The sequence below is a fragment of the Monomorium pharaonis genome, chromosome 9 (genome assembly GCF_013373865.1).
Source record: "Monomorium pharaonis isolate MP-MQ-018 chromosome 9, ASM1337386v2, whole genome shotgun sequence".
Classification (NCBI taxonomy): Eukaryota; Metazoa; Arthropoda; class Insecta; order Hymenoptera; family Formicidae; genus Monomorium; species Monomorium pharaonis.
In genome coordinates this window covers 17,041,214-17,068,341 of record NC_050475.1, presented here as the reverse complement: position 1 = coordinate 17,068,341, position 27,128 = coordinate 17,041,214, and the positions used below count along the sequence as shown (strand labels likewise).

The 27,128-nt window shown below is 31.6% G+C and overlaps 1 protein-coding gene across 3 annotated transcripts; it reads left to right on the top strand.

Annotated features, from left to right (window-relative positions):
* The first annotated feature begins 16,789 nt into the window (after positions 1 to 16,789).
* On the top strand, positions 16,790 to 21,287 carry LOC105839381. Of its 3 annotated transcripts, none has more exons than XM_012685657.3 (6): positions 16,790 to 16,885; positions 17,404 to 17,433; positions 18,288 to 18,659; positions 18,883 to 19,064; positions 19,460 to 19,620; positions 20,471 to 21,287. In XM_012685657.3, the coding sequence occupies exons 3-6, from the start codon at positions 18,362 to 18,364 to the stop codon at positions 20,667 to 20,669; spliced, it is 840 nt and encodes a 279-aa protein (XP_012541111.1). In that variant the 5' UTR covers positions 16,790 to 16,885; positions 17,404 to 17,433; positions 18,288 to 18,361; the 3' UTR covers positions 20,670 to 21,287. The 3 variants fall into 3 exon arrangements, with proteins under 3 accessions (XP_012541111.1, XP_012541112.1, XP_012541113.1); XM_012685658.3 differs by having other exon boundaries at positions 16,792 to 16,885; positions 18,428 to 18,659; XM_012685659.3 differs by having other exon boundaries at positions 16,858 to 16,876; positions 18,428 to 18,659.
* Positions 21,288 to 27,128: the final 5,841 nt, after the last annotated feature.

Here is a 27,128-nt window from a genome sequence, read left to right as displayed (position 1 = left end):
ATAGTAATATAGCTGATATTTATCTTTAATTTATATTTTAATGTGGAAATAAGTATTTACTAGATTATATTTTTATTTTGATAAATATTCCTTAATTGCTAATACATATAATAGCTGTTAAAGTTATTTAATATGACTGTTTTAATTATATTCTTAGAAGCGAGCATTATCTGCACATTATCTTTATGCGCTTTTATCAGCTGACCTAAATTTGACATAAAAAGATGAAAGACATGCAAAATTTATCAAGTATGAGAAACTACAAATCAAATTTTTATCTATATTTGCAACATTTTTACCTTTGTACACTTTTTTTTACAATAGTCTATATAAATAAAAATGTAAATGTTTGTTCGTCATCTAAGATCTCCGTAAGTTTTTCTTGACGGATAGAACTTAATAGAATTTGTATGACATAGTCCCCATAAACTATGATGTAAATTTCAAAGTAGATTTTCATATACATTCATATGATAATCAGTAAATTATGTTTTCATATTAATCTTATATAATTACTGAGTACGAAATTTCCTTTGTTATAAATCCTGAATGCAACCTGATAGGTTGTGTCTGATATAGTTGTGATAAATAATTAGATAATTATGATAGAATTACAAAACTGGTCAAACATGATTGAACATGATAGAAATTTTATTATTGCTCGAAAAGCTCTTGATAGAACTGGATACAGGTATATAAGTTATCATTGATTTTGAATAATGTTGTATCTTTTTTCTTGAGCAGGGTGTTGTACCAATAACCCAGATAGCCAAATGAAGGTAACGTCACTTTGCTGTCACTTATTCCCTATTAATTTCATTAAACTAAAGCCAAAGTGTTTCCCCAAACTGTCTATTGTTCTGACATCATGTAAAATTCTTCGTTAGAATTCAACAAACTGACAGCAAGTTGTCAACATGCATGCACAATTTTCTGTCAATGTGATAAGTTTATTATTCCTCAATGCATGCACTTAAAATTTCATAAGCTAATGAAAGTTATTTGCCCTCCTGATGCTAACTTTGTTCCACGTTAAATTACAATGACAGCAAATTGTGGGCAAGTTCACAACATACATGCAGTGCATTAATTTGCCCGATATGCTCAATCTCGCTTGGCTATCTGGGAAGTTGATTTTTATTCAATTTATATCTATTTCTCTGAAATCTTCTATTCATTTTTTATCAATTACAACTAATAATTTTAATAATTTTTATTCCATTCAATATTGCAAAATCTTTTTTCGGATTAATAATATGGTTAACAAAAATGAGGATTACTCTTCCTGTTTTTGTTCTTGTAACCTATTCAAGTTTAATATATTCTGAAAATAAGTAACTTTTTAGATATATATAAAATTTTGATATTGTAAATTGTCAATGTTCTGAATTATCAGCTATCCTGCGGGCCCCTTACAAATTGAAGAGAACTTCTATAAATGCGCAGAGTTCGGAGAATATTGTTTGGAGAATGTATATCAAGAAATTAATTGTTTTAAAATTGTAGAGATATATACGTAAAGGTTTGAAACAGTAGTATTATTCAAATAACAATAATATTACACAGTATAATTCAATGTAAAGTTATAAATTTAATAATGCTATGTTAACTTTTGAAAATCATTCATTCTAACTAGCATCAAATGTCGTTATCGTTTGCGTGCAAGTTCTGAGTTCGAAGGAGGCAAGATGCGTTTGCGTGATGTTGATTCTTGAGACTGCAATGAAATCTCTTCCTTCTGAATAGAATTCGATGACTCGCCAGTTTTAGTGTCAAGATCGCCGTGCAAGTTCGGGTTATGAAGCAGTGTATGATGACTGTCCGAACGACATCGTTGACATAGTTTAGGCCAGTAGCAGTTTTTGTATTTGTGAATTCGTAAACAGATGAAACACAGGTAATTTGTCTTTATAAACTCATGTCGCTCGTTAATCGACATTGCGTAGAAATTCGGGCACGATGTAATATAATGAGCATTGCTATCACAACATCGGCATTTAATTCGCGAAGCCGGTTTGACAATAGGACGTTCCGATTCATAAGATTGTTGACTAGTGGCTTTAACCACTTCTAGATTTTTTATCCATCCGTCCAAAAATTTTTTAAACTGAGAAAAAGTCGCAAGCTCAATAGATTTATCCTGGTGTAGGTCCCAGGCCTCACGGAATTCCGGATCCAAGTTATAAGATGCGAAATATACCATAAAGAGATCCCATAAATCAACAGAAATATTGAGAGTTTTGAACTCGTAGAGCGATTCTTTGATTGTTGTAATTAACTCCTTGAGATCTTCAGGTGATTTATAATTTAATGGAAATAGACCAAATAGCTGATCGAAATAGGCACTGATGTTAAAGCGTTTATTATGGTAGCGTGAAATGAAGGTATTCCAAGTGCGAGACCAATAGTCAGGATTTTCGGATAAAGTTGATAGAAATTGTTTCGCTTTGCCAGTGACATTATTTTTCAAATAGTTTAACTTGTCGGTGGGAGAAATATCAGAGTTTCTATTCACCTTTGATTCAAATTGATCGTGAAAGAAAGACCACTCGTGATAATTTCCAGAGAATTTCGGCAGAGATATTTCCTTTAGTGAAGGTCGAGTAATTTTGATGTTAGCATGTGTACTCGCGCCTTCTATTCGTGTGCGAACATCCTGCATTACGGTGTTTGCATCGAAATATTCTTCCTCGCATGCCTTGTAAAGATCGTCAGTAAAGTAGGAGTGCTTTTCAGTCGCCTCCGTTTTCATTCCAATTAGTTCATCGTGCTTACTTTAAAATTTATCCCACTTTGTCTCCAATGCCTTAATGCGGTCGTCAATTTGAGATATTTTCTCAATTTCATAAAGATTTTTAGTAGCTCCACAGATTCGACGATATAACTCATACTGTTGCCTGACAATCAAATCGAAACTTGGATTGGACATGACGAAAGATTGAAGCGAGTTAAAATCTAATACGTGCACAGAGTAGTCCAGCTGGTCCAGCACTATGTAAAGGAATGATCGATACGAACGAGCACTTTTGACTGCCAATTTACGAAGAACATTCAATAAGGTAATCACGTTATCATATAATTAATTACGAACAAAATAGCGATAATGCTTAAAAGAATGTTCGTGAAAATAAAGATGAGATAAGATCAAAAGAGCATTTATGGATTAAAATTGCGAAGCAAATAATTCATGGAGAGAAAACTCAAAAGGATCCGAGATAAACTTAAGATAAATCTGAAATATATTAGAAATTAATTTAGTTTAAAGAAACGTTGTAAAAATAATATAGAATATGTTTAATAATTCTAATATGTTTCTATCTAAGAAGTAAGACAATAAATAAACAGTTAAGCTTATGTAAAAAAAATACTCGCATTATCTAAGAAACTAAGGATGGGTTTATCGTAAAGTAGTACAAAATTATAAAAAAGTGATAAGAACGATTGATAAAACGGCTAAAGCAAGATCTACGGTAAACACAAACGTAAAAAAACACAAGCCACAATGTGACAAATTTTTAATCGCAAAGGTTACGCAGCTGCAAAACACGCAAAAAGTTAGTCAATTTCAATTTTTTGAGTTGCGTCAACGTAGCATTTTCTGCAACAGCCAATCAAAAGAGTGATTGTAGTAAAAGAAAGCATATGTGAATTCTTTGATTGCAGTTAACTTTATGACATTTTCGGATGATGTATACAACACATTAAATAGCTCATCAAAACATTCACTAATGTAAAAGTGTTTTTCATTGTAGCGTGAGGCGAAAGTTTTCCAAGTGTCATTGAAATAGCTAGATTCTGCGGACAGAGTTAATAGAAATTGTTTCGCTTTGCCAGTGACATTATTTTTGAAACAGTTTAACTTGTCGGCGGGAAGAATATCAAAGCTTTCTTTCATCTTTGATTTAAATTGATCGCGAAAAAACTACTCGTGATAATTTCCAGAGAATTTCGGCAGAGATATTTCCTCTGGTAAAGATTGAGTAATATTGGTATCAGCATACGTACTTGGGCCTTCTATTTCTGTGCGAACATTCTGTATTTTGTATTTCGCATAGAAATATTTTTCTTCACATTTCTTGTAAAAATCATTAGTAAAATAGGGGTGATTTCTAGTCTCCTTCGTATTCATCCCAATTAGTTCATAGGGCTTACTTTTGAATTTATCTCACTTTGTCTCCAATTCCTTAATGCGGTCGTCAATTTGAGATATTTTTTTAATACCGTTAAGATTTTTAGTGACTGCTTTTATTAGGATAATCGAATCAAAACTTGGATTGGACATGGCAGAAGATTGAAGCTACATAAAATTTAATACTTGCACAGAGTAGTCTACAAGTACTATGTAAAGGAATGATTGAGCACTTTTGATTGTCGATTCACGAAGAACATTCAATAAAGTAATTAATCACGTTATCATATTAATTAAAAAAAAAAAAAAATAGCGATAATGCATCTTAAAAGATAGTTCGAGAAAGATGAAATCAAAAGAGCAGTTATAAGAATTGAATTCGCGAAGCAAATAATTCGTAGAAAGAAAATTTAAAATGGACCCGAAATAAATTTAAGATAAATTTGAAATATATTTGAAATAAATCAAATTTAATTTAATTTTTAATTTTAATTTATTGTGTAGTAGATTACAGTATATACAACAGCAAATACAAAATCATATGTAAAACATACAAAAGGTGGAGCGTCAGCATGACTGCTCCTACAATGCCCACCCGAAAAGCATAAAGAAAGTCTAACAATTAATACGAGTTACAAGTAATCGTGGTACATTACATAATAACTATAGGTCAGCTACTGTGCTATATCTACGGCTACAATCAACTAATGTGTAATGTTATACATACATATATATATTTCTTTAGACCATACATAAACCCTTAGGATAACGCTGGCATTAAAGCAAAGAGTGCACAACAGTGCATAAAGAGACAACGAAAGAAAGTCGCAACCTAACCTGCGGCGGGAGAATCAGATAGATGAAATGTAATTCATGGCCGCCGAGCGAAAAGAGAAAAAGAAAAGGGAAGACTTAATAAATGAAGGAAGCACATTGAAATACTTGATGGCAGTATATGAAATTGCGGCTTCAAATTTCGCGGAACGATGGAGAAGAAAAGCTAAAGAGTCAGGGTAACGGGTGTCGGGAGTATTATTTAGATGCAACTCGTTAAAACACAAAAGACGACGTAGATATGAAGGAGTATCATGACGAAGAAGATGAAATACAAGACAACATGTAAAACATAACGCTGTCGGATTTGCAATCAACCCGAAACGCGAAATAATGGAGAAATGTGATCATATTTGCGGACACCGGGGTGAAAGTAAAGGTATCGGAAGAGGGAGTGAGCGAGGGGATTGAAGTTAAAGCCGCGCATGAAGAGGAGTCAGAAAGAGAATCAATAAAGTGATCATTGAGAAGAGAAGGATTGAGGAAGTGCTGTGGTAATGCTGAAGAGAAAGGAGAGGAAAGAGATGTGGCTCCTAGAAGACAAAGATTCCTTCAGAATTGGAGTGGTGATTTGACGGACAGAGGATTAGCTAGGAATGACTTCTTTTCGCGTCGGATAGCAGAAGTCGCACAATTTCTAAGATCCTTGTATCGCCGCAGATCGGTCGCGGATTGAGTCCCCCTGTATTTAGCAAGAGTACGAGACTTTAGCGCAACAAGTTTCCTAACAGCTGTATTCAGCAACGGCGCAGGAGACTGGGACGCACGCTGAACGACAACTAGCGCGAGGCGATCGAAGACAGAGAGGAGCGTCCGCGTAAAATGTAGTGCCATCGACTCAATGCACGTCATATGATACAAAGATGATTAGTCGATTCTGGCCAGCTCGTTCTCGATCGCATCGAGATGAATTGTCTTCAGATTGCGAGAGAGACAAGTATTCGCCCGACGAGCCGGCGCACACAGCCGTAGATCAGCAAAAACTGGAAAATGATCACTAATAGAAAAGACGTCAACACTGCAGGCAGCATTTGTCAGACAGGTCTCAATAAAATCGAGATCGGCGGACGAGGTGGGCGATAAACGCAAAAGACAGCCGCGCGCCTCTGTCACACCCTGAAAAAAACGCCTACTATGTTCACCAGGGAGCCCGGAGAAGGAGGTGCACTAGGAGGAGTAAAGGAGGAGCAGGAAAATGAATTACTGATAAATAAGTCGAGATCCGAATAATCTGTCAGATCGAGCGACAGTATAACCAGCGAATGCGAGAGCATCAGAGTGAACATCATCCCTCAGCCATGTTTCACTAATCTCCAAAATATCAGGCTGCCTGATAGCCCGATGATCATCCCGAAAATTATCAACTCTTGATCTCTGCGATTGTTCTTAATCTGCGCAACCCGAGCAGCAAAGCTGTCGGAAGGCGGGGAATCGCAGGAGAAAGCACCCGCGCGAGAGACCATAGCGTCCTCCAGACGATGGCAATGCTCCTCTACATCACGATGCCGAGCCTCCACAACTCCCATCTTAGCAGACAGGTCTTCGGTCACGTCATTAAAACGATCCATCGCCTTCTCTACGTCACTAAGCTGTCGCAAAGCCGTTTCGAGGCCGATAACTCGAGCATCCATGGCCTCAATCTTATATTCGATCCTGTCAATCACCTCCAACCTAGACTCGAACCCGGCAGTTTTAGTGTCCAAGGATGATATTCCGGACGACAGGGAAGCTAGACGGTCCACTGCCCTCTCTACGTCATCAAGCCGTTGCAAAGCCGTTTCGAGATCGATAACTCGAGCATCCATGGCCTCGATCTTATTATATTCAATCCTGTCAACCACCTCCAACCTAGATTCGAGTCTGGCAGTTCTAGTGTTCAAGGATGATATTCCGGACGATAGGGAAGCCAGACGGTCCACCGCCCTCTCCACGTCATCAACCCGTCGCAAAGCCGTTTCGAGACCGATAACTCGAGCATCTATGGCCTTGATCTTACATTCGCTCTTGTCAACCACCTCCAATCTAGACTCGAGCCCGGCAGTTCTAGTGTCCAAGGATGATATTCCAGACGACAGAGAAGCTAGACGGTCCACCGCCCTCTCCACGTCATCAAGCCGTCGCAAAGCCGTTTCGAGACCGATAACTCGAGCATCCATGGCCTTGATCTTATTTTCGCTCTTATCAACCACCTCCAATCTAGACTCGAGCCCGGCTGTTCTAGTGTTCAAGGATGACATTCCGGACGACAGGGAAGCCAGAGTGACCCGCAAATCTGAGAGGGCAGACGCAATTCCAGGAGCGGTTGCCGCCGCTGAAGAAACCGCGTCACGAGCAGTCCAGGATGTAGTGGCGGTCCGAGATGAAACGGCAGCCCGAGACGCAACGGCAGCCTTAGAGACGGCAGGCATGCAGATCATGGAGTCGTCATCAGAATCGCAATTGTCGTAATACGTATTGTTATCGGTTTTACAGACAGTACAGATTCCGGAGCGCGGAATAAATTTCTTACAGTTAAAACACTGTCGTACCGGACTCATACTTAGAGTGGCAAACAAAAATAATTATTATAAACAAGTTATAGACAAAACAAAATGGCAACGGACTAAGTTTAAAATAACTGTTAATGCCGGTATACTAGAAGACGCTGTACATATTATAATATATTACCACGGTATATAATATTACAGTCGACAGACTGCAACGATCGACGGCAAATGTACACAGCGGATGAACGCAGAGGAAACACTCGTGGAATGATTTAGTTTAAACGCACGCAAATATAATTTAAACGCACGTGGACTGCCACGCCCGCCGCACCTCGCTATCATTAACAGTAATTAAACAAACTCACTATCACGCACAAGCAAGAAGTACCGCGCACTGAACAGATAAATAGAATTATGAGAGACTAGGAGTAAAGAACACAGTCGATGAAAGAAGAACGGAAAATGAAAGTAGATACTAAGATAATCAGATAATGACGGGAGCAACAGGTATACAATGTTTACAGCTCGGCGGACGAAACTAGTCTCCTACGGTTATGAAGCTGCCCGTGATAACCTGCCCGCGATATCGAAAATCCAGGGGCGAAACACACGCGAGACCCCCGACAAAATAAAATTTCGTCTTCAATCAGTTTTCACTTCATAAGAATGTTGAAAATGAATGAAAATAGACTTGTTACATCTATTAAGAAAGAAAAGCAACTGACCGATTCGGAAAAATTAGTTTTTCACTCGATGTTTCATTAGCAAAAACATTACATCTCTAAACTCTGTAGTTTTGAAGCATTCCCCCGACGACCTGCCGCTTTGAAAATTATAACAAAATTTTTTTTCTATATCTAGAATCGTATGTAGAATGATGTAAGAGTCAATTCGACTCCACCAAGCTAAGGAAAATTATAATTTTCGCTGAATTATCATCGAGGTGCGCGGAGCGCATGTTCACTACCGATTATCGAGATTTTATCGGCTCTCGTTTATCTCTGCTACTTCAAATTAAGGAAAATATTTTTTTATATATACCGTGTCAAACCCAGCGTTACATTACATAACTTTTTACATAATTGTTATTGAGCTACGAAAAATCGTTAACAAAAGTAATGTTCTGTGATGTTTTTTATTAAACGTATCGTTTTCAAGTAAAAAATTCACGAAAATTAAAAGTTTTTAGAATCGCATCAAAGCGTTTGAGCAGTCCGGCTGGTTGAGGTAAGATAATGTAGTGATCTGGACAGTTGAGGCAAGATTATCCAGTGATCTAAATCACTGCGACTTCCAAAAATCGAGGTAAAACCGACCCTCTATTTTGCATTTTTTTTGCATTTTTTGACATATAGGAAGTATTTTTTTCAACGTTTAAAGATTTTTGAAGGTGATTCGTCGTATTACGCGACGAAGCACGACTGCACACTATAAAAAAATATCAGTCTTAGCAACTAAAATTGAATTAAATGAACGTAATTCCGGAGTTGTATATCGCAAACTAGCTACTTTGATTCTTGCAACATAATTTTTATGTTTTTGTTACATTTTATTGTGTCAAATAAACTGAAAATAGAGCTATATTAAAAAAGGACAAAGACTGTGTTGAATTAATTGATTAACCAAAATTACTCATAATGTAAAAAGTATAATGTGTACGAACACGCGAGAATTCGGCAGCGAATGGTGTGCGAGTATTTTCGTTTGTTTTAAAAAAATGAAGCTTGCAAAAGAATTTTCGAGCGAGACAAGCGGATATTCCCAGAGTCAAGTCGCGAGAATAGAAAATAAATTAAGAATTCTGTTAGTTTCGAACAACGATTTGCGAATTGAAAGTTGTTAAAAGCGCTGTCCGAGTTTGTAAGATTTATTCTTATTTCTTTAATAAACATTATCTTCTACAATAATATGAGTAATTTTAACTCTGTAACAGTAATCGATCAATTCAACGCAGTTAGATCAACATTTTTTTTGTATTTGAAATAATATCTATAATGTCTATATTACTATACTTTAGTTGTTTTAACTTTTTACTTTTAATTAATTTTTTTAGTTGAAACTCTTACATGAAATTGTTAAACAGACTAAATTTTTATTTAATTTGATTTGATTGTAGTTGACGTAACTTCGCTCCACTCAGAGACTTAATTGGTTTAACGAAGAGATCAGTATTTTTATTATATTTCAGAACTAATAGGTACTATACCGTTAATTATTTCGTAAAAAGTTGCGCCGGGCAATAACTTAATGGTATTCTATTTATTTATATCTATTTTATTTTAAACAAGATATGACCTAAAAATCTTAGGGGAGTCTTAGCCCCGGCTTCTTCTAAAGTAAAAATAGTTTTAGGAATTCTGTGATTTAACATTTGTAAATATATAAATAATTTTATTAACGAAATGATAAATATTATAGATTTTCTTATCTTTCTGTAACGATTTTAATATCGTAAATAGTAATATAACTGATATTTATCATTAATTTAAATTTTAATATTAAAAGAATTATTCACTAGATTACATATTTTTATTTCGATAAATATTCCTTAATTACTGATACATATAGCGGTTAAAGTTATTATGGAAACAAACTTAACATGTTGTTTTAAATATATTCTTAGAAGCAAGCATTATCTCTATGCACTTATCAGCTGACCTAAATTTGACATAAATAGAGGAAAGCATGCAAAAATTTATCAAGTATGGGAAACTATAAGATCAAATTTTTATCTATATACATTTTTACGCTTAGATATAAATATTTAAATTTTTCTTTCATAATACTAATCAATATATAATTTATTAATTATTTATAAATGTTTTGCGTATTACTTCAATTAAAAAAAAACAATTTCTTTATATTTATTTAATTTTTAATGATTCAAAGCAAAAAAACAAGAAATAACATAGGAAAAGAAATAAAAAAAGAAATTTATCGAAGGTTTTTAAATATCTGTAAATTAAAAAAATATTTGCAAAAGTGTTGCACTTTGCACAACTTATCGATTAGTAATAAAATATTGAATATCTAAGTATAAATAATTAGATATAAAGTTACATAAATTTTTTTACATTAGTTACATACATTTTAGTTCTAAAATGTACTTTTCGGAAATGTACTTTTTATATTATACGAAATAATATAATTTTGTCATTTTTATATAAGTTATGTCGATTTTTTTGCGTATTTTTTTTATGTTAATTTTATATACATTATTTAACATTATTAATTATATATACAATTATACATTAATTATACACACGCACACATATACAGCCACATATATATACACCCCAAAAAAATTTTTGCTGACATATTTGATGTAGACATATTTTTTGATATCACAATCAAAATGTATCGCTAATTTTGTATTAGTCAGAATTTTGGCTGTCCCGTATAAAATTTGACAATTCTACTTCTAACAGCTAGATTGATTAAGTGCAATACATATACATATCACAGTATTTGCTAATTTTTTATCTATCTCAGCTAGATTTTACGCACATATAATTTTTGTTGAAGTAGATCTTTTTTTTGAGTGTATAGCGAACACTAACAAAACATTTAATATTTGCTTTTCTTGAATAAATATAATTGTTGCATCAATTGATTTTCATTCAATTTATATCTCTCTAAATTCTAACTATAGTTTATTTTAATTTCATTAATTTTTTAAATTAAATTGCAACTAATTTTTATTTTATTTATTTATTTTCAGAATTTATAATAATTGTCATCGAAATACAGTTAATTAGATACGACAATATCCAGACGAAACTTGTTTGAGTAGGATTGCAATTGAAGAGAAATTTTCTCGTATATAAAAAAAAGAGGGCCGAAATCTCGTGCACATAGCACATTAGTATCATGCTAACGAGATAGGTTGAGATGTATGAAAAACGGATTTACGCATAGACAGTTTATAGCTCTGATTTAGATGAGCACAGATGTAGATGCATTATCCATGTTTAGGGAATATCCTTATCGCGTTTGCGTGCAGGTTCTGAGTTCAAAGAAGACGAGGTACGTTTATGTGATGGATGTCCTTTAGGTTGCAATGAAATTTCTGCATTCTGAATAGAATCCGATGACTCGCCATCGTGCCATTTTGGGTTATGAAGCAATGTATGATGCTCTTTCGAACAGATTTGACATGGATTTTTAGACAGGCATTCGGATTTATGTCTCTTAAAACAAGAGAAACACAGGCGCTTCTTCTTCAAGACGTTATATCGTTGATGAATCGACATCATGTAAAAATTGTAGCACGATGCAATTAAATGAGCGTTGCTATCACAACATTCGCATTTCAGTGTTTTGGAAAAAAGATGTTCCGATGCGTGAGATTGTTGACTGGTATGGGCCGTTTCTAGATTTTTTATCCGTTCTTCTAAAAACTTTTCAAACTGATTAAAAGTCTCAGTAGATTTATTCTGCCGCTGTCCCCAGTCCTCGTGGAATTTTGAACCCAAGTAATATGTGAAATATGTTATAAAGAGGTCTAATGAATCAACCGGAACACCTAAAGCTTTCAAATTGGAGAGGAATTCTTTGACTGCAGTTAACTTCATGAGATTTTCGGACGATTTATCCAACACATTAAATAGCTCATCGAAACATTCACTAATGTAAAAGTGTTTTTCATCGTAGCGTAAGGCGAAGGTTTTCCAAGTGTCATCGAAAAACTTAAATTCTGTGGGTAGAATTGATAGAAATTGTTTCGCTTTGCCAGTGACATTATTCCTTAAATAATTTAACTTGTCAGCGAAAGTAATATCAGAATTTCCATTCACCTTGGATTCAAATTGATCGCGAAAGGAAGACCACTCGTGAGAATTTCCAGAGAATTTCGGCAGAGATATTTCCTTTGGTAAAGGTTGACTAATATTGGTGTCAGCATGCGTACTTACGCCTTCTATTTTTATGCGAACATCTTGCATTTTATTTTTCGTATAGAAATATTTTTCTTCACATTTCTTGTAAAGCTCCGTAAAGTAGGGGTGCTTTTTAGTCTTCTCCGTTTTCATTCCAATTAGTTCATCGTGTTTACTTTTGAAATTATCCCACTTTGTCTCCAATTCCTTAATACGGTCGTCAATTTGAGATATTTTCTTAATTTCATCAAGATTTTTAATGGCTCCTTTTATTAGACGATACAACTCGTCCTGTTGCTTGATAATCGAATCAAAACTTGAATTGGACATGGCAGAAGATTGAAGCTACTTAAAATTTAATACTTGCACAGAGTAGTCCAGTACTATGTGAAGAACTGATTGAGCACTTTCGATTGTCGATTCACGAAGAACATTCAATAAAGTAATTAATCACGTTATCATATCAATTAATCAAGAAAAAACAGCGATAATGCATCTTAAAAGATAGTTCGAAAAAGTAAAGATAAGATCAAAAGAGCAGTTGAGAATTGAATTCGCGAAGCAAATAATTTGTAGAAAAAGAATTTTAAATGGACTCGAAATACTTATGTTGCAACAATAACTACATCTGGTTGTTCCAACCAGACTATTTCTTGATACTGCAACTACTAATATTTTAATGACAACTATATTGTTTGGTTGACTTAGACAAATTGTCTTGATGCAATATAAAAATTAATTATTCACATTTTGAATGATTGTTAGTTGTAGTCACATTCATCATTAGTCAATATCAATGCGCACTATTACTGTGCACGCGAACAACACGACACGATGACTTCACCCACGTTAAGGCCATTTCCGTAATTGTAATCGAAGATTTTGATCAATCATATTGCTCAAATCAGCCGTAACCGACCGAATTAACCAATTGTATTGCTCAATTTCTTACGGTAATGATTACAGAAATGTACGTGCAATGGCCTTAAGACACGTGTATCCTATGACCGAGACACCAAATTATCTTCCCAACGCTGATGTGCATCATTACTGTGCACGCGACGTTCGCATAGCGAACCAAGCAATCCACATCTTTATAGTTGTGTGCGTAGTGAATCGCTTTTGTTTTCCGACATCGCTGCTTTATAGCGTAGCATCCCGATTGATACAACTATATGAATAAATTAGCTTAGCCATGGGAAAGAAGTCCTAACTATGTACTGGTTACTACACCAAATTTCGCGCAACTACATTGATATAGTTGACATAAGTTGGCTAAAGTTAAAAGTCCTATCAATCTAGTTATCTTTAAACGATGACCATACGCATGATTATCGTTTAAAGATAACTAGATGATGCAGCCATATTGTTTACAACTAAATATTTCTGATCATGTGAACTAAATCTTTTTTTTCCGTGTAAAGATGAGATAAGATCAAAAGAGCAATTAAGGATTAAAATCGTATAGTAAATAATTTGTGGAGAGAAAACTCAAAAAGGATTCGAGATCAATTTAAAGTAAATCTGAAATTTGAAATAAATCCAGTTTTAAGGAAGACTGATAGAGAATATTTAATAATTCTGATATGTTTCTATCTCAAAAGTAAGACGATAAATAAACATTTAAGCTTATGTAAAATAAAGACTCATATTATCTAAGGAACTAAGGCGTTTATCATAGAGTAGTAAAAAAACTATTAAAAAAGTGATACGGTTGACAAGTAAGCGGCTAAAGTAAGGTCTACAATAAACACAAACGTAAAAAATGCAAGCCGCAACACAAGCCGCAACGTGACAAATTTTCAATTGCAAAGGCTACGCAGACCGCGAAATAGAGACACGCGAAAAGTTGGTCAATTCCAATTTTTTAAGTTGCGTCGATGTAGCATTTTCTGCGACAGTCAATCAAAATGAAAAGTGATAATCATGAAAGAAAGCACATGTAATGCATATGCGAAGTTTTACATTATTGTGAAAACATTACAAAACGTTTACACGGTGTTTATACAGTGTTTATTGCAAGGTTATACGTCATTATATCAAATTAGTATACCATCATTTTTCTCTGCCTCGACGATCTCTTTGAGATAAGTGTAATTTTGTTTTTACAGTCACTACACTTAAAATTATACTTAAAGTAATAATTTTCGATCACGTTTCTTTATTACATTAATACATAAATACGTTGTTTGATATCTGCGTTGCGTCTATGTATATAGTGTATTTTGGATCATTGCGTCCATGGCTTACGCATTGTGTCTAGCGTTTTGCGTTATACATTTTCTATTGTAGGCCCTACTTAATCAAATCACGGATCGATTAATTATTTGTCTTAATGCTTATCTTTTTTTTCCTATGGAGATAATCTCACAAATGTTTTATTAATTAATTCTTTAACATCCATGTTTTTTATAATTAATGAAAAAATTGATATCTAAATTTTCTCCTCTTATCATTAATCAATTTCATTACTTCTGCACTTTAATGTAAACACACATATAATATATATATATATATATATATATATATATATATATATCAATATATTGAGTTTTATCACTAATATCGTCGTTCTTATCATTTATTATTGTTCTAACATAATTGCATTTTTAATTGTTGATTAGCGATAAAAGCGTCAAGAAAGAAAATTTTAGATTTTTGCTCTCGACTATGGAAAACATGTACGTTGAAGAGTTAATTACTTAGTTAAGTAAAACTTGTGAGATTTTTATAAGGTAAAAGTTAAGAATCATAATATTATAATAGATACGTTTTAAAGATATCAAATTTGGAATCAAAGAAAAATAGATTTTATTAATTTTCATTGTCACTCTTATAATTTTTATTATTGCTCTTTCTTAAAGTAAAAGTACTAAGAATTTCATTTTCGAATCCGCAAACTTGAACCGTTGTTAGATAGATGCCTGTTCCATTTAACGCTGCAAATGATTTGAAGCATTTGTTTGACCAATCAACAAAGAATTTTATACATAAGTGCAATAATTTGAGGCACGAAGTTTTATTTCTAATAGATTACATTAAAAAATGTTTGTAAAAAATTAACAATTTGAGTGATTAGCAATATAAAAGTAAAGACATTTTTATAACTGAAGTTAAAACATCTGGTCGAAACGTCATGTGTTTTTCGTCAAACTCTATTACTAAATTTGGTCATAAAACAAATTCTTAGTTTTTTATTCGCTTCGTAGCAACACACTGTAGTTTGAATAATAAATTACATAGTTTATTTAGATAAATATTTAATTTTTGGGAGGGGGGGGGAGTTTTATTTTGTGATTCATATTTCTCATTTTTAAATCCAGACACAATAGCTTTAATGAGTTCAATAAAAATCACACAAATTATCTAATAATTTATCGCCACTTAATTGCTACATTTTACATGGTACCTACTTAAAAAGAAATTATATTCCTATTAATCTTTGTATATTTTAAATGAATCGTAGCCATGACGTAATAAGCTATTTGTTTTTTTGTATCCGCACGTGATTTTGTCCGCACGCATTCGTTGATTTTGTCAGAAAATAATCTTTAACGACGAAGAATCTGCAATAATTGTATTGCTTTTAAGTGAAGAGATTTTATGATTTTGTTTTTAAAAAATGTGAAAAACAAAAGCATAAAAAATGACGCTTGTCACATCTCGCTCTTTTACAATTAGGACACAAAAAGTATGTTTTTCATTTTCTATTATATCATAGAAAAATAATAACTTTCATTTATAAAATTCATTACATGCAACATTTTATTTAACGAATTATTAAAGATAATTTTCAATTTACTTTTGTTCTTCAATATGTAACACGCGAAATGTAGACAAAATGTAGAAAAACTTGATAAATGTAATATAATGTAATTAACACAATTCAATCTTATAAGTCAGATAAGCCTTATAAGTTATTGTTGATAACATAATTATAACATATCGATATATCGATATAAATGTTTCAATTAACATATATGTAGGCATATAAAAAATGTACATATTTTTTAAAATAAATAATTTTTATATTTATTTAAATATTTAAAACTAGAGTAACTGTAGAAATTGGATGTAAATACAAAACCATTTCAATCTTTACTACTAAAAATTACAAAATGTTATTAATATTCTTATGAAAATAATTTTATTATTTTCATGATAGAACGTTCTAAAAATTTTGTTTTAGTTTTTATTATTTTATTAGAAATTCGTAGGAATTCTAAAAACAGTTTATTCAGTTATTTTGGAAATCGCGTACATTCTAATCGCGCGATTATGTATTAAATTTACAATTATTACAATATAAATTCACATGTAACAAAACATGTTACATAAATACTCGATAATGTTAATCTGAAAAAGAGGAGTGGAGAATTGCACATGCACGATGTGATAGCGAATAGATAACTGTTCTAACACTATCAAATATTTATCAATCAAAGCCGACTATCACCACATTCATGTAATCATGCGTAAACACGTCTGTCTGTTCAAGTTTATTGAAGTATACAGATGTCAAAACTGCACAGTTATTGTGACTGGCGCAAGTAATTGGAGTAAATATAAAACATTATTTTATTATTACTTATTTCAAATTAGTTTGCTTAAATAAACTAAAGCGTACGTAGTGGGCTCAATTCCGAGACCGAGTTTGAAATTTAAAAACTGACATTGCAAATAAAAGTAATTAAAATTGAAACATTAAAGAATTATTCTTTAATTGCTTCTCCTATATCAATAATTTGCTTAAATTTATTAATATTAATATTAATAATTGTATAATTGTATAACGATCATGTATAAATAATATTTGAATGAGAAAATGATATAATTTTATCTATGTAATTATATTCAGTTACATATGATTATATATATGGAAATATTTGAACAAATATGATTACAAACAAATAAGATCATATCAGGCTATAAAATTTTGATACTATTATTACATATATAATTATATATAATTATATATGTTATATACGTTAGATCTTTTTATGTCTAGTTATATATATTTATATATGATCATATTTTGCCCACTTTTTCTGGTAATTTATTTAAACGTGTGTTGCAGGTTTCATGCGAGTCAAGTAAACGAGCAAACGTACGTATACTATTAATTATTATCATATTAATTATATAGTATAATTAAATTTAATTATACTCTGGAAAAAAGGTAACCTACTCTGGGCCCACGATTAAGGAATTAAATTATTTGGATTGCGCGTTACCCTAATTTTACATTTATTTTTCCAAATTAACCCTGTGTAACTGAAAATTGCAATTAGCTATATATTTATTTATTTCAAAGACTTAAGTTGTACTAGTCAAATCTCTTAATTAGTTCCGTCAATATCCAGATTAAGCAAATCATATTTTTATTTAAGTGGTACTAACCTAAAATATTAACTACAAAAAACTAAAATATTAACTACAAAAAAACGGTTAAAATTTTTTTGTATTTGAGAGTATTTGAGAGCAAATTGTTGACATTTTTATGTATACATGTATATGTGTGTAGGGGGAAAGAGCACTTTAGGCGGCGCATTATTTTATTAATAATCACCATCTTGAGATTAATATTGAAAAATTTTTATTGGATTAATTAAATAAATATTTATTGTGTATAAGTAATATTTAAATATTAAGCTTTTTTACAAGGAAAATAATGTTATATTTATTTTTCATTTTCATTGTCACAATATAGTTATTTATTTAAATTGTTAGTCTATTTCATTTCTTGTTCTATTTAAAACAACGATAATTTTATAAAATTGAAACTACACATGGAAACTGTTTCCGGAGAAGACACAAATTTACAGATAAGAAATGAATACAAAAAAACGCATATGTACAAATGAGATAGAAACCGAAAGACGATAACATATTTACAGTATTGCGATAGCACACATGTTACATCCGTCATTAGTGAGTAGCTTAAAGAGTATAATGTTATAGTTGATAATAAGCCCAGACTATTCGATCGGTGGTGGTCGTCACGTCAGCAACGAGCAGAGGTCGTCGCATTACTAATGTTGAAAATCATACGTTTCCGCGACGCTTGGACAAAGTGTCATTTGACGCGGTTGTATTCACAGAAAGTGAACATTGGAGCTATCGGACCAGAGTTACGGAAAGAAATAGACAAAATGCAACGCATCAGACCATCGGACCAGCCACCCAAAATCTGGCAACAAATAGAGAAGAAGGATAAGGATGGGAAGCTGATGAAGTTCACGATTCAGGAGATTCCTGAGGACCGATATGAGGAAGCGGTTCAACACATGTGCACGTATTTCTTAGCCGATGAAGTGACTTGTGCTTGTTTAGGTATGTTTTAATAAATGTTTAATAATGTAATGTTTTTTTTTAAGGACAATACCATTTATCGTTAGCGGATTTGTAACAAAACAGCTGTAAAAAAATATTTAGCAAAAACTATTTTTCTTTTCGACATAATTTTTAATAAAGCTGAAAATATAATTTTTATTTTGTGATCAGCATTTATGGGTTGTAACGTTCGTTGTCATTTTTTGTTTAATCTTATTTGCAGACGCGAAAAATGATCCTTTATTTGTACAAGACGTAAGTACGATATGGCGTTTGTTACTCGCAGAAGGCATATCTATAGCTGCATTTATTGATAATCCCAATGGTGGAAAACCTATAATCGCGGGTATGAATGCTCTGGGTGTGGACGTTAAAGATCAGAAAGATAGTATTTCCGGTTATCAGGTTAGTCCCATGAAGCTCTCTCTTTTCTTTTTAAAGTAAATTTGAGTTTTGTTCAACTTTACTCTATTGTGTACACAATTATAATATAATTGTAAACTTTTTCATAATAATATTGTTATAAAAGCGATGAAAAACATATTTTTATACAAATGTATGAAATATTTATACAACGTCAGTATATAAATATTATCCGTCTATTGTTCATACAATTATATTATATGAATATATAATGATCGTTAAGTGTTTTGATTCATTTAGCGGCGTCCTTCGCCTTTTGTGATAATACGTCAAGGATGTTTTTGTTTTCTACCTATATATTATCAAGTAATATGGTATCACAAGTTCATGTCACAAATACGATTATGTAACTAAGTTGGGATTAATGATCATTACAGTTTACGTCAGAGAAGTGCAAAAATACATTCGAAATCATAGCGAGTGCGACAAAGGTGGTGTATGAACGTTATGGAGTTGACAAATATTTATACGCTATTGGTCTTAGCGTCGATCCTGATTATCGAGGATATGGATTAGGCAAAGATATTCTAAAAATCAGGTATGACACGTGTTAATACATTATGCGTTCAGAAAGACACTATTAGCGGTATCATCAGTAATTTATCTTTTTTCTACTTTTAATGAGCAATGATGCTAATAGCGCTAATAGTGTCTCCCCGAACGCATCTTATGTTAAAACATAGTTCACACATAAAACACATTAAGATTTTTCATCACTTCATAGCCCAATATTTATAGTCGAACCTTATATTTAAGATTATCTTAAGATGCTATCAACCATAGGGCTGTATTAGTATTTTAAGACATTACTTGAGGTTTTGAAATAATTAAGATTCGACTATGAATAATGGCCATAGTCCGAAGTTCAAAAAGATTACATCAATCTTTTCAAAACAAAGTAGCTCTTCTACTTTTATCTAAAAAGAATTAAATAATTCAGTTTATCTACCATCCTTAATCATTTTTTAATTGTTTCGATACATATATGCATATAGTTATATATTTAATAAATTTATTTTAACTTATTTATAAATAAACATAATTTATTATACATTTATAAATATTTGAATAAATAAATTTGACAGAATGTTAAAAGCATGCAAAGTTATGTTTAATATTTAAAAAAATATGGAATTTAACAATTTTATAAATTAAATTTCTATATAGCAGAACATTCATAACATAGTTGCTGAATGTTTTGTACTGTGTTTATTGGTTTGTACTTATTTTATCAACAAGTTGTTACGACATTATTGTTGTAAGAGTCACTTATATAATTTCTAATTTTTAATTCTTTATAATTAATTGCTATTAACTTTATATGTTAATTTTCTATCATGTTAATTAATTTCATTTTTTCATATATGTTTTTTTCTATTAATATCTAGGGATCTTATTGGACCTATGTATAAAGTGCCAGCGACATCTACTGCATTTACATCGATAATTTCGCAGAAATCAGCAGCGGGTGCGGGATTTGAAGAGTTTCTTACGCAAAATTACGCCGATTTAGTCGATAAGGATGGAAAAGAATATTTCCCCGGTATTAAGTCCAAAAATTTTAAAATTATGGGTAAAAGATTGTAATGTATACTAGATTGACGCAAAGTGCAACGGGAGAAAATAATTATATTTTAAAATAACATTTTTATAACTTTATTTTCTGTAAAAAAAATAATCCATTCATTTATTGTCTTATTGTTCATTTTAAAAAGTATACTTAAATACTATATATCTTTTTTTTATAAAAATGATATGCAAAAAATGCATATTTGCAGAAATAAGTAAATAACTCTTAGTATTATAAGAATTCAACAGAAAGAAGGAGCTTTAATAAATATATAAATAACATTTTTATATATTTATTAATATATATATATAAATAACGGTTTATTAAAACTAAATAAAACCAATTTTTTGCTTAGAGATTTACTTAATTTTATAATTTGAATTTTACAATTTCTATCGTAAACTGCACCAAATTTCTTAATGTTGTCATGCATGTATGTATTGAAATAAATGACAGTAAAGTGCATCTTTTCGGTACATTATTATCGGCTTTTTCTAAATGTAGAAGCAAACTTAATTTCCATTTCGATCAACATGTAATCTCTAATCGCAAAATTGTTTTAACATTTGTTTAATTTATTTTACAAAATGTTTGCATGATAAATTAAACAAATAAGATAAGATATGGTGCTATGTATAAAATAATTTTTTACTTTCTATTTTAAATAAATTACACATTTACAAGTAAAAATTATTCACTTTTGTATTATTTAAAAAAGCTATCTAAATTTTTTATTTATATTTATCGTTTGATGTATTTTTCTTTTTAAAGGTGATATTTGTATTCTTGATTACTGAATAAATATCGATTATTGCTACAAAATATACTGTAGAAAAAAATAGAATTGTCAAATTAATTTTAAAAATTAATAGGAGACGATAGATCATATGTATACTTAATAATATACATATATAATATAAATAAGATATTTGTGCAATATTTTTAACACTAATCCCTTCAACAAGGTCATTCATGCTTTTTCCTCCCATTTCTAATGGTTATTAGTTCTGAAAAACTAACGGTGGGATAATCCTCCTCATTGCTAAATAAAGTCTTGTGATAGAGAACTTAAGGTAGAAATTCCAATACCCTAGCTTATTTAGTTTTAAAACGGCAAGGCATTAAAGTTGTGTACGGAACTAAAAGATCCTGATTGAAAGATTTGACAAATGCTTTTTAAGAGCTTCTAGAAACTTCAAGCTTTAAAATAAAAAAAAGCTTTCCAATACAATAATTTTTGCCGAAGTTACGATTATTTGAAGTTGAGTGAAATTTTGGTAAACATTTTTGTTGCTTTAATTTTATTGTTCAGTATATATATATTTAAAAATTTTAACTAAATAATACTAAAAAATTTAATAATAGAAATAAAAAAAGCAATTAAGAAGCAATTGTTCTATACAAATTAAAAAAAATATATAAATATAATAGTTTTGTTAAGTAAAAATTTGTGATTTTTTTTTTGGAATTATTAATATTAACTTTATTATATTATATTGTTACGTTCGGCAGACTCCACGATTTCCCTTTGTCAGAGATCAAATAAAATTACAAACGAAATTTCGGTCTCCGATAATTTTTTCATGTGCCTATTATTAGTCTGTTAGAAACATGACAATAAATACGGATAGACAAAACCAAGTTGATAATTTCAATTCCTTTTGAATATCGAGTAAACAAACAATAAATTCTGAACGTGGAAATACAAAGACAAACTTACGTTTGAAGCAAGGTTTCACGTTTTCTCACTAAAAATGAGTAATAAAGAATCTAAACAGTAGTAAAAAATAAATAATCGTTTCCTCCGTCTGCAAACTATACTGTAGTACGTATAGGACGATAAAGAATTTATTGTCTTTTAATCTTGAAGGAAAGATAGACCAACGCAATAGGGGGGATTCTTTTGATAAAATTAAGGTAATGTGGGAGGAGGCAGAAAGACTTTCGACACATTACTCATCGTATGATTTGTCAAAAAAAATAACGATTCCTCCAATAAGAAAATCTAAGATTCACCCACCGCATAATCCCGTAAAGAGTCCTATCAATTAGAATCAATTTGTACCACCTATATTTTGATCTTCCCTCTATAAGATTCTATGTATATGTAGCAGTAGTCATAGTAGTATATAGAATATAATCATGTAGAATCAGTGCATAAATAAACTTTAGTGTCGTTCCATCCGGTCAAGAAATCTATTTCATTTAGACAGATTTGTTTGAGAACCAGTGAGTAAGTCCCACGATCACAATTTTCATCGTGAGCTAGTTACTAGTAAGAAAACGCCAGAGGCGTAAATAGTGAGGTGGCTACGTTTTTAAAAAAATGTCAGAGGCGTAAATCGTGAGCTGGCTAGTTTTTAAAAAATATCAGAGGCATATATCGTAAACTGGTTAGTTTTTGAAAAAATATCGGAGGCGCTGCCCGTCAATGAATCGCAGGGTCTTGCAGAAACCTCGACTTACCGACCTGATTTACCCGAAGGGTAAATGGTAATAATAAACGTGCGCGCACTTTGGAAAGGTGCACATCAAAAGAGATGCATTAGCAAAAATGAATAATTAAAAAATGTAATAAATAACTAATTATTTGTTTTGCTATCTTTTTTTTTAATTTAAAAAATGTGGATCATGTTATACATGTGATTTATGTTTATCTGTATAAATATGTATTTCGTAACATGTGTTTCGAATTATAGATTTATCTAGGTAAATATAAATAACAATATATAGAAAGAAAAACACACAAGGTAATGGAAAAAATTAAATATTTTATATATCACAGTTAAAATTAAACGTTTATTAAAAATATCAAACTAGAGTAAATCTTTGTTAAAAATGCTGCTGAATAGTGATACATTCAGTTTGAGAATAATTAACTCTTGATTAAATTACATTTAATATGGAACGCATTTTGTAATATAATATCATAGAGTGGTTTGAACGAATAGAATTGAAGGGGAATTTTAAATGTAACGCTGCCTTATTAGTAATGATTAGAATCGAATTAAACATTTTATTTATTAGAATTATGCTTAGGAATGTAACACTATGAAGTGAATTAAATTTTTTGAATCATAATTATCTTAAACATAATTATAATACAACGCTAGGGAGTAAAATAACTTAATCGTATTAGAAGTTTATTTGTTGAATTTTTATACGGTATTTTCTGTAATAAATTGGAGGTGATGTCGCCTGATGATGTTTATTAAACTATCCGGTCCTTCGATAATTTATTAACATCTATAGAAATGATCGAGAAACTAAGATTTTCATAGTTCGGTTAGAATTACAGTGGACGGTAAGAAGAAATTGTAAAAGAAATCGGTGGGGACTGCAAAGAGATAGTGATAGTAGAGCGTAAAGGTAATGATAACATCTGTAAGATCAAGCGCGGACACAATAGAAAATAGCACATCGGGATCTATCGCTTCTGGGGAGAGAATGATATCACGATAATGTTGGAGCGAGGGATCTGTTTTTATCGGGAACTGTTCTAATAATTCGATTAAGGACCATCGATTGAGTGCCATCGTAATGGTAGTAGCGAGGTCGGTACGGAAGAGGGGAAAATTCAGCTACGATTTCTATATCAGAAGATGCAGATGAGGATGGGGGTGGAATATTTTTGTGGTCTGGGGAACTTATTGGAGAGTAACTTGGAGAAAGAGGAGGTAAACGAGAAAGAGAATATCGGAAATATCTGAGGAACGTCTTCATGTTTTTCAGTAATTGGAAAGGAAGAGAAAGGTCGAGAACACTAAGTTCTTCGACGGTGAAAGAAGAAGAGGAGGGTTGAGGAACACTAAGTTCTTCGACGGTGGTAGAAGGAGAGGAGGGTCGAGGGACACTAAGTTTTTCGATCACGATAGTTAAAGGCAAATGAAGTGACTTGAGGTATTTCTGATAAGCGGGATTTAATTATTCACAAGATTATTTCTCTAACCAACTGACTCACTAACTAACTGAGTAACTAACTGCTCGCTGCTCTTCAAGATTTGGTATTATATATACAGAGTCTATATATACAGAATGCGTGGGAACTAGTTCTTAAAGTTTCCCATTGGTGGTTACTTGGTTTCGGGGTATTATTTATTAAGGTCCCCGACTATTGGTCCCGCTTTTCCTTGTCTCCGCCCGCATTACTTCGAATTCTGGTAAAGGAGTAGGAATTGGAATTTTCGGAGGTTCTTATCTAGGGGAGGAAAGTGGAAATTTTATGTTTCCTGACGCGGTATTTCTCAGGGTTGGCAGTCGCGCATTTGAAGGGTTAATAGACGTATTTGGTTTCAGAAAATTTTATAGCTTTCAAACGGGTGGTCTGGTCCTCCTTTAATAAACATTGAGTCCGTGTATATTTGTTTATTACCTTCGAAACCAAACGTGCCCTTGTTCCTTTCGCCTAATCTAATTTCCATCTGGCGTTTATCTGCGGTTGTTGAAAATTTCAAAAATGTTCTTAAACTGTCAAGAGCCAAGTGTGTGTGACGCTGCGTAAATATTTAAACTTTTATTTCAACGGGACCTGACCTCCGCCGAATTTTAATGACTGTAGTGTCCGGCTCTTTCTGATTATGAGGCCAGACCAAGGGCCAGACACTCGTGACGCGAAGTTTTTGGTCGCTCCGCGACCCCTCGACCATTGATAAGCTCCAGAATATTTCTAATTTATTTATTTCTAAAAGATCAGCGTATAACAAAACGTGAAGTCTCCCGGACGTAACATATAAAATATTTATACAACGTCAGTATATATTATCAGTCTATAGTGCATACAATTATATTATATGAATATGTAATGATCGTTAAGTGTTTTGATTCATTTAGCGGCGTCCTTCGCCTTTTGTGATAATATGTCAAGGATTTTTTGTTTTCTACCTATACATTATCAAGTAGTATAATATCACAACTTCATGTCACAAATACAATTATGTAACTAAGTTGTGATTGATAATCGTTACAGTTTAAGTCAGAGAAATGCAAAATAATGATTGAAACGGCAGTTAGTGGGACGAAGATCGTGTATGAACGATTATGATGCTAATAGCGTTAATTCTTCCCGAATGCACATTATGTTAAAACATAGTTCACACAAGAAAATCCATTAAGATTTTTCACCACTTCATAGGCCGGTATTCATAGTCGAATCTTATATTTAAAATAATTTTAAGTATGATCTTAAGATGCCATCAACCAATCACTGAGCCGCATTAGTATCGTAAGACATTACTTGAGGCGGTCTTGAAATAATTAAGATTCGACTATGAATACTGACCATAGTCAAGAAGTTCAAGTCAGAAGTTCAAGATTACATCAGTCTTTTCGAAACAAAGTAGCTCTTCTACTTTTATCTAAAAAGAATTAAATAATTCAGATTATCTATCATCTTTAATCATTTTTTAATTATTTTTGATACAGATATGCATATAAGTATATATTTTATAAATTTATTTTAATTTATTTATAAATAAATATAATTTGTTATACATTTATATATATTTAACTAAATAAATTTAACAGAATGTTAAAAGCATACAAAGTTATGTTTAATATTTAAAAAAATATGGAATTTAACAATTTTATAAATTAAATTTCTGTATAGCAGAACATTCTTTCTGTATAGCAGAATATTCTAACAAAATTGCTGAACGTTCTGTACTATGCTTATTAGTTTGTACTCATTTTATCAAGAAGTTGGCTTTGTTGCAACATTATTGTTGTGAGAGTCACTTCTTATAATTTTTAATTTCTGATTTCTTATACAGAGAGAATTTTCTCTTAAAAATTACCCTGAAAATAGTGGTAATTTTGAGACAACGTAAACCTTGAAGAATTTTACCATACTTTTAATAAAATTTACTAAAATTTACTAAAATTTAGTACAATCTTAATTTGTCAAAGTTTTAGTAAATTTTGTTAAAAGTATAGTAAAATTCTTTAAGGTTTACATTGTCCTACAATTACCATGATTTTCAGGGTAATTTTTAAGAGAAAATTCTTTCCGCGTATAATTAATTGCTATTAACTTTATATATGAATTCTGTCTATCATGTTAATCAATTTTATTTTTTCATATATGTTTTTTTTTTATTAATCTCGATCTAGGGATCTTATTGGACCTATGTATAAAGTGCGAGCGACATCTGCTAGGATTACATTGATACTTTCGCAGAAAGCAGCAGCGGGTGCAGGATTTGAAGAGTTTTTTACGCAAAATTATGTCAATTTAGTTGATAAAAATGGAAAAGAATATTTCCTCGGTATTAAGTCCAAGAATTTTAAAATTATGGGTAAAAGATTGTAATAATATGACCAAACAAGAGAAATAATATAAAAAATGAAAGATTTACTTAATTTTGTAATCTAAATTGAATTTTTCAATTCTATTGAGAACAATTCTTTAATGTTATCGTAATGCACTTATGCATTGAAATGACGTCTTTTTCAATACATTATTATTGGCTTCTTGATTG

Coding starts and splice junctions, on each gene's coding strand:
- LOC105839381 (XM_012685657.3), top strand. CDS start 18,362: ATGTTGAAAATCATACGTTTCCGCGACGCTTGGACAAAGTGTCATTTG. Junction 18,660..18,882: donor AGTGACTTGTGCTTGTTTAG/GTATGTTTTAAT, acceptor TCTTATTTGCAG/ACGCGAAAAATGATCCTTTA. Junction 19,065..19,459: donor ATAGTATTTCCGGTTATCAG/GTTAGTCCCATG, acceptor TGATCATTACAG/TTTACGTCAGAGAAGTGCAA.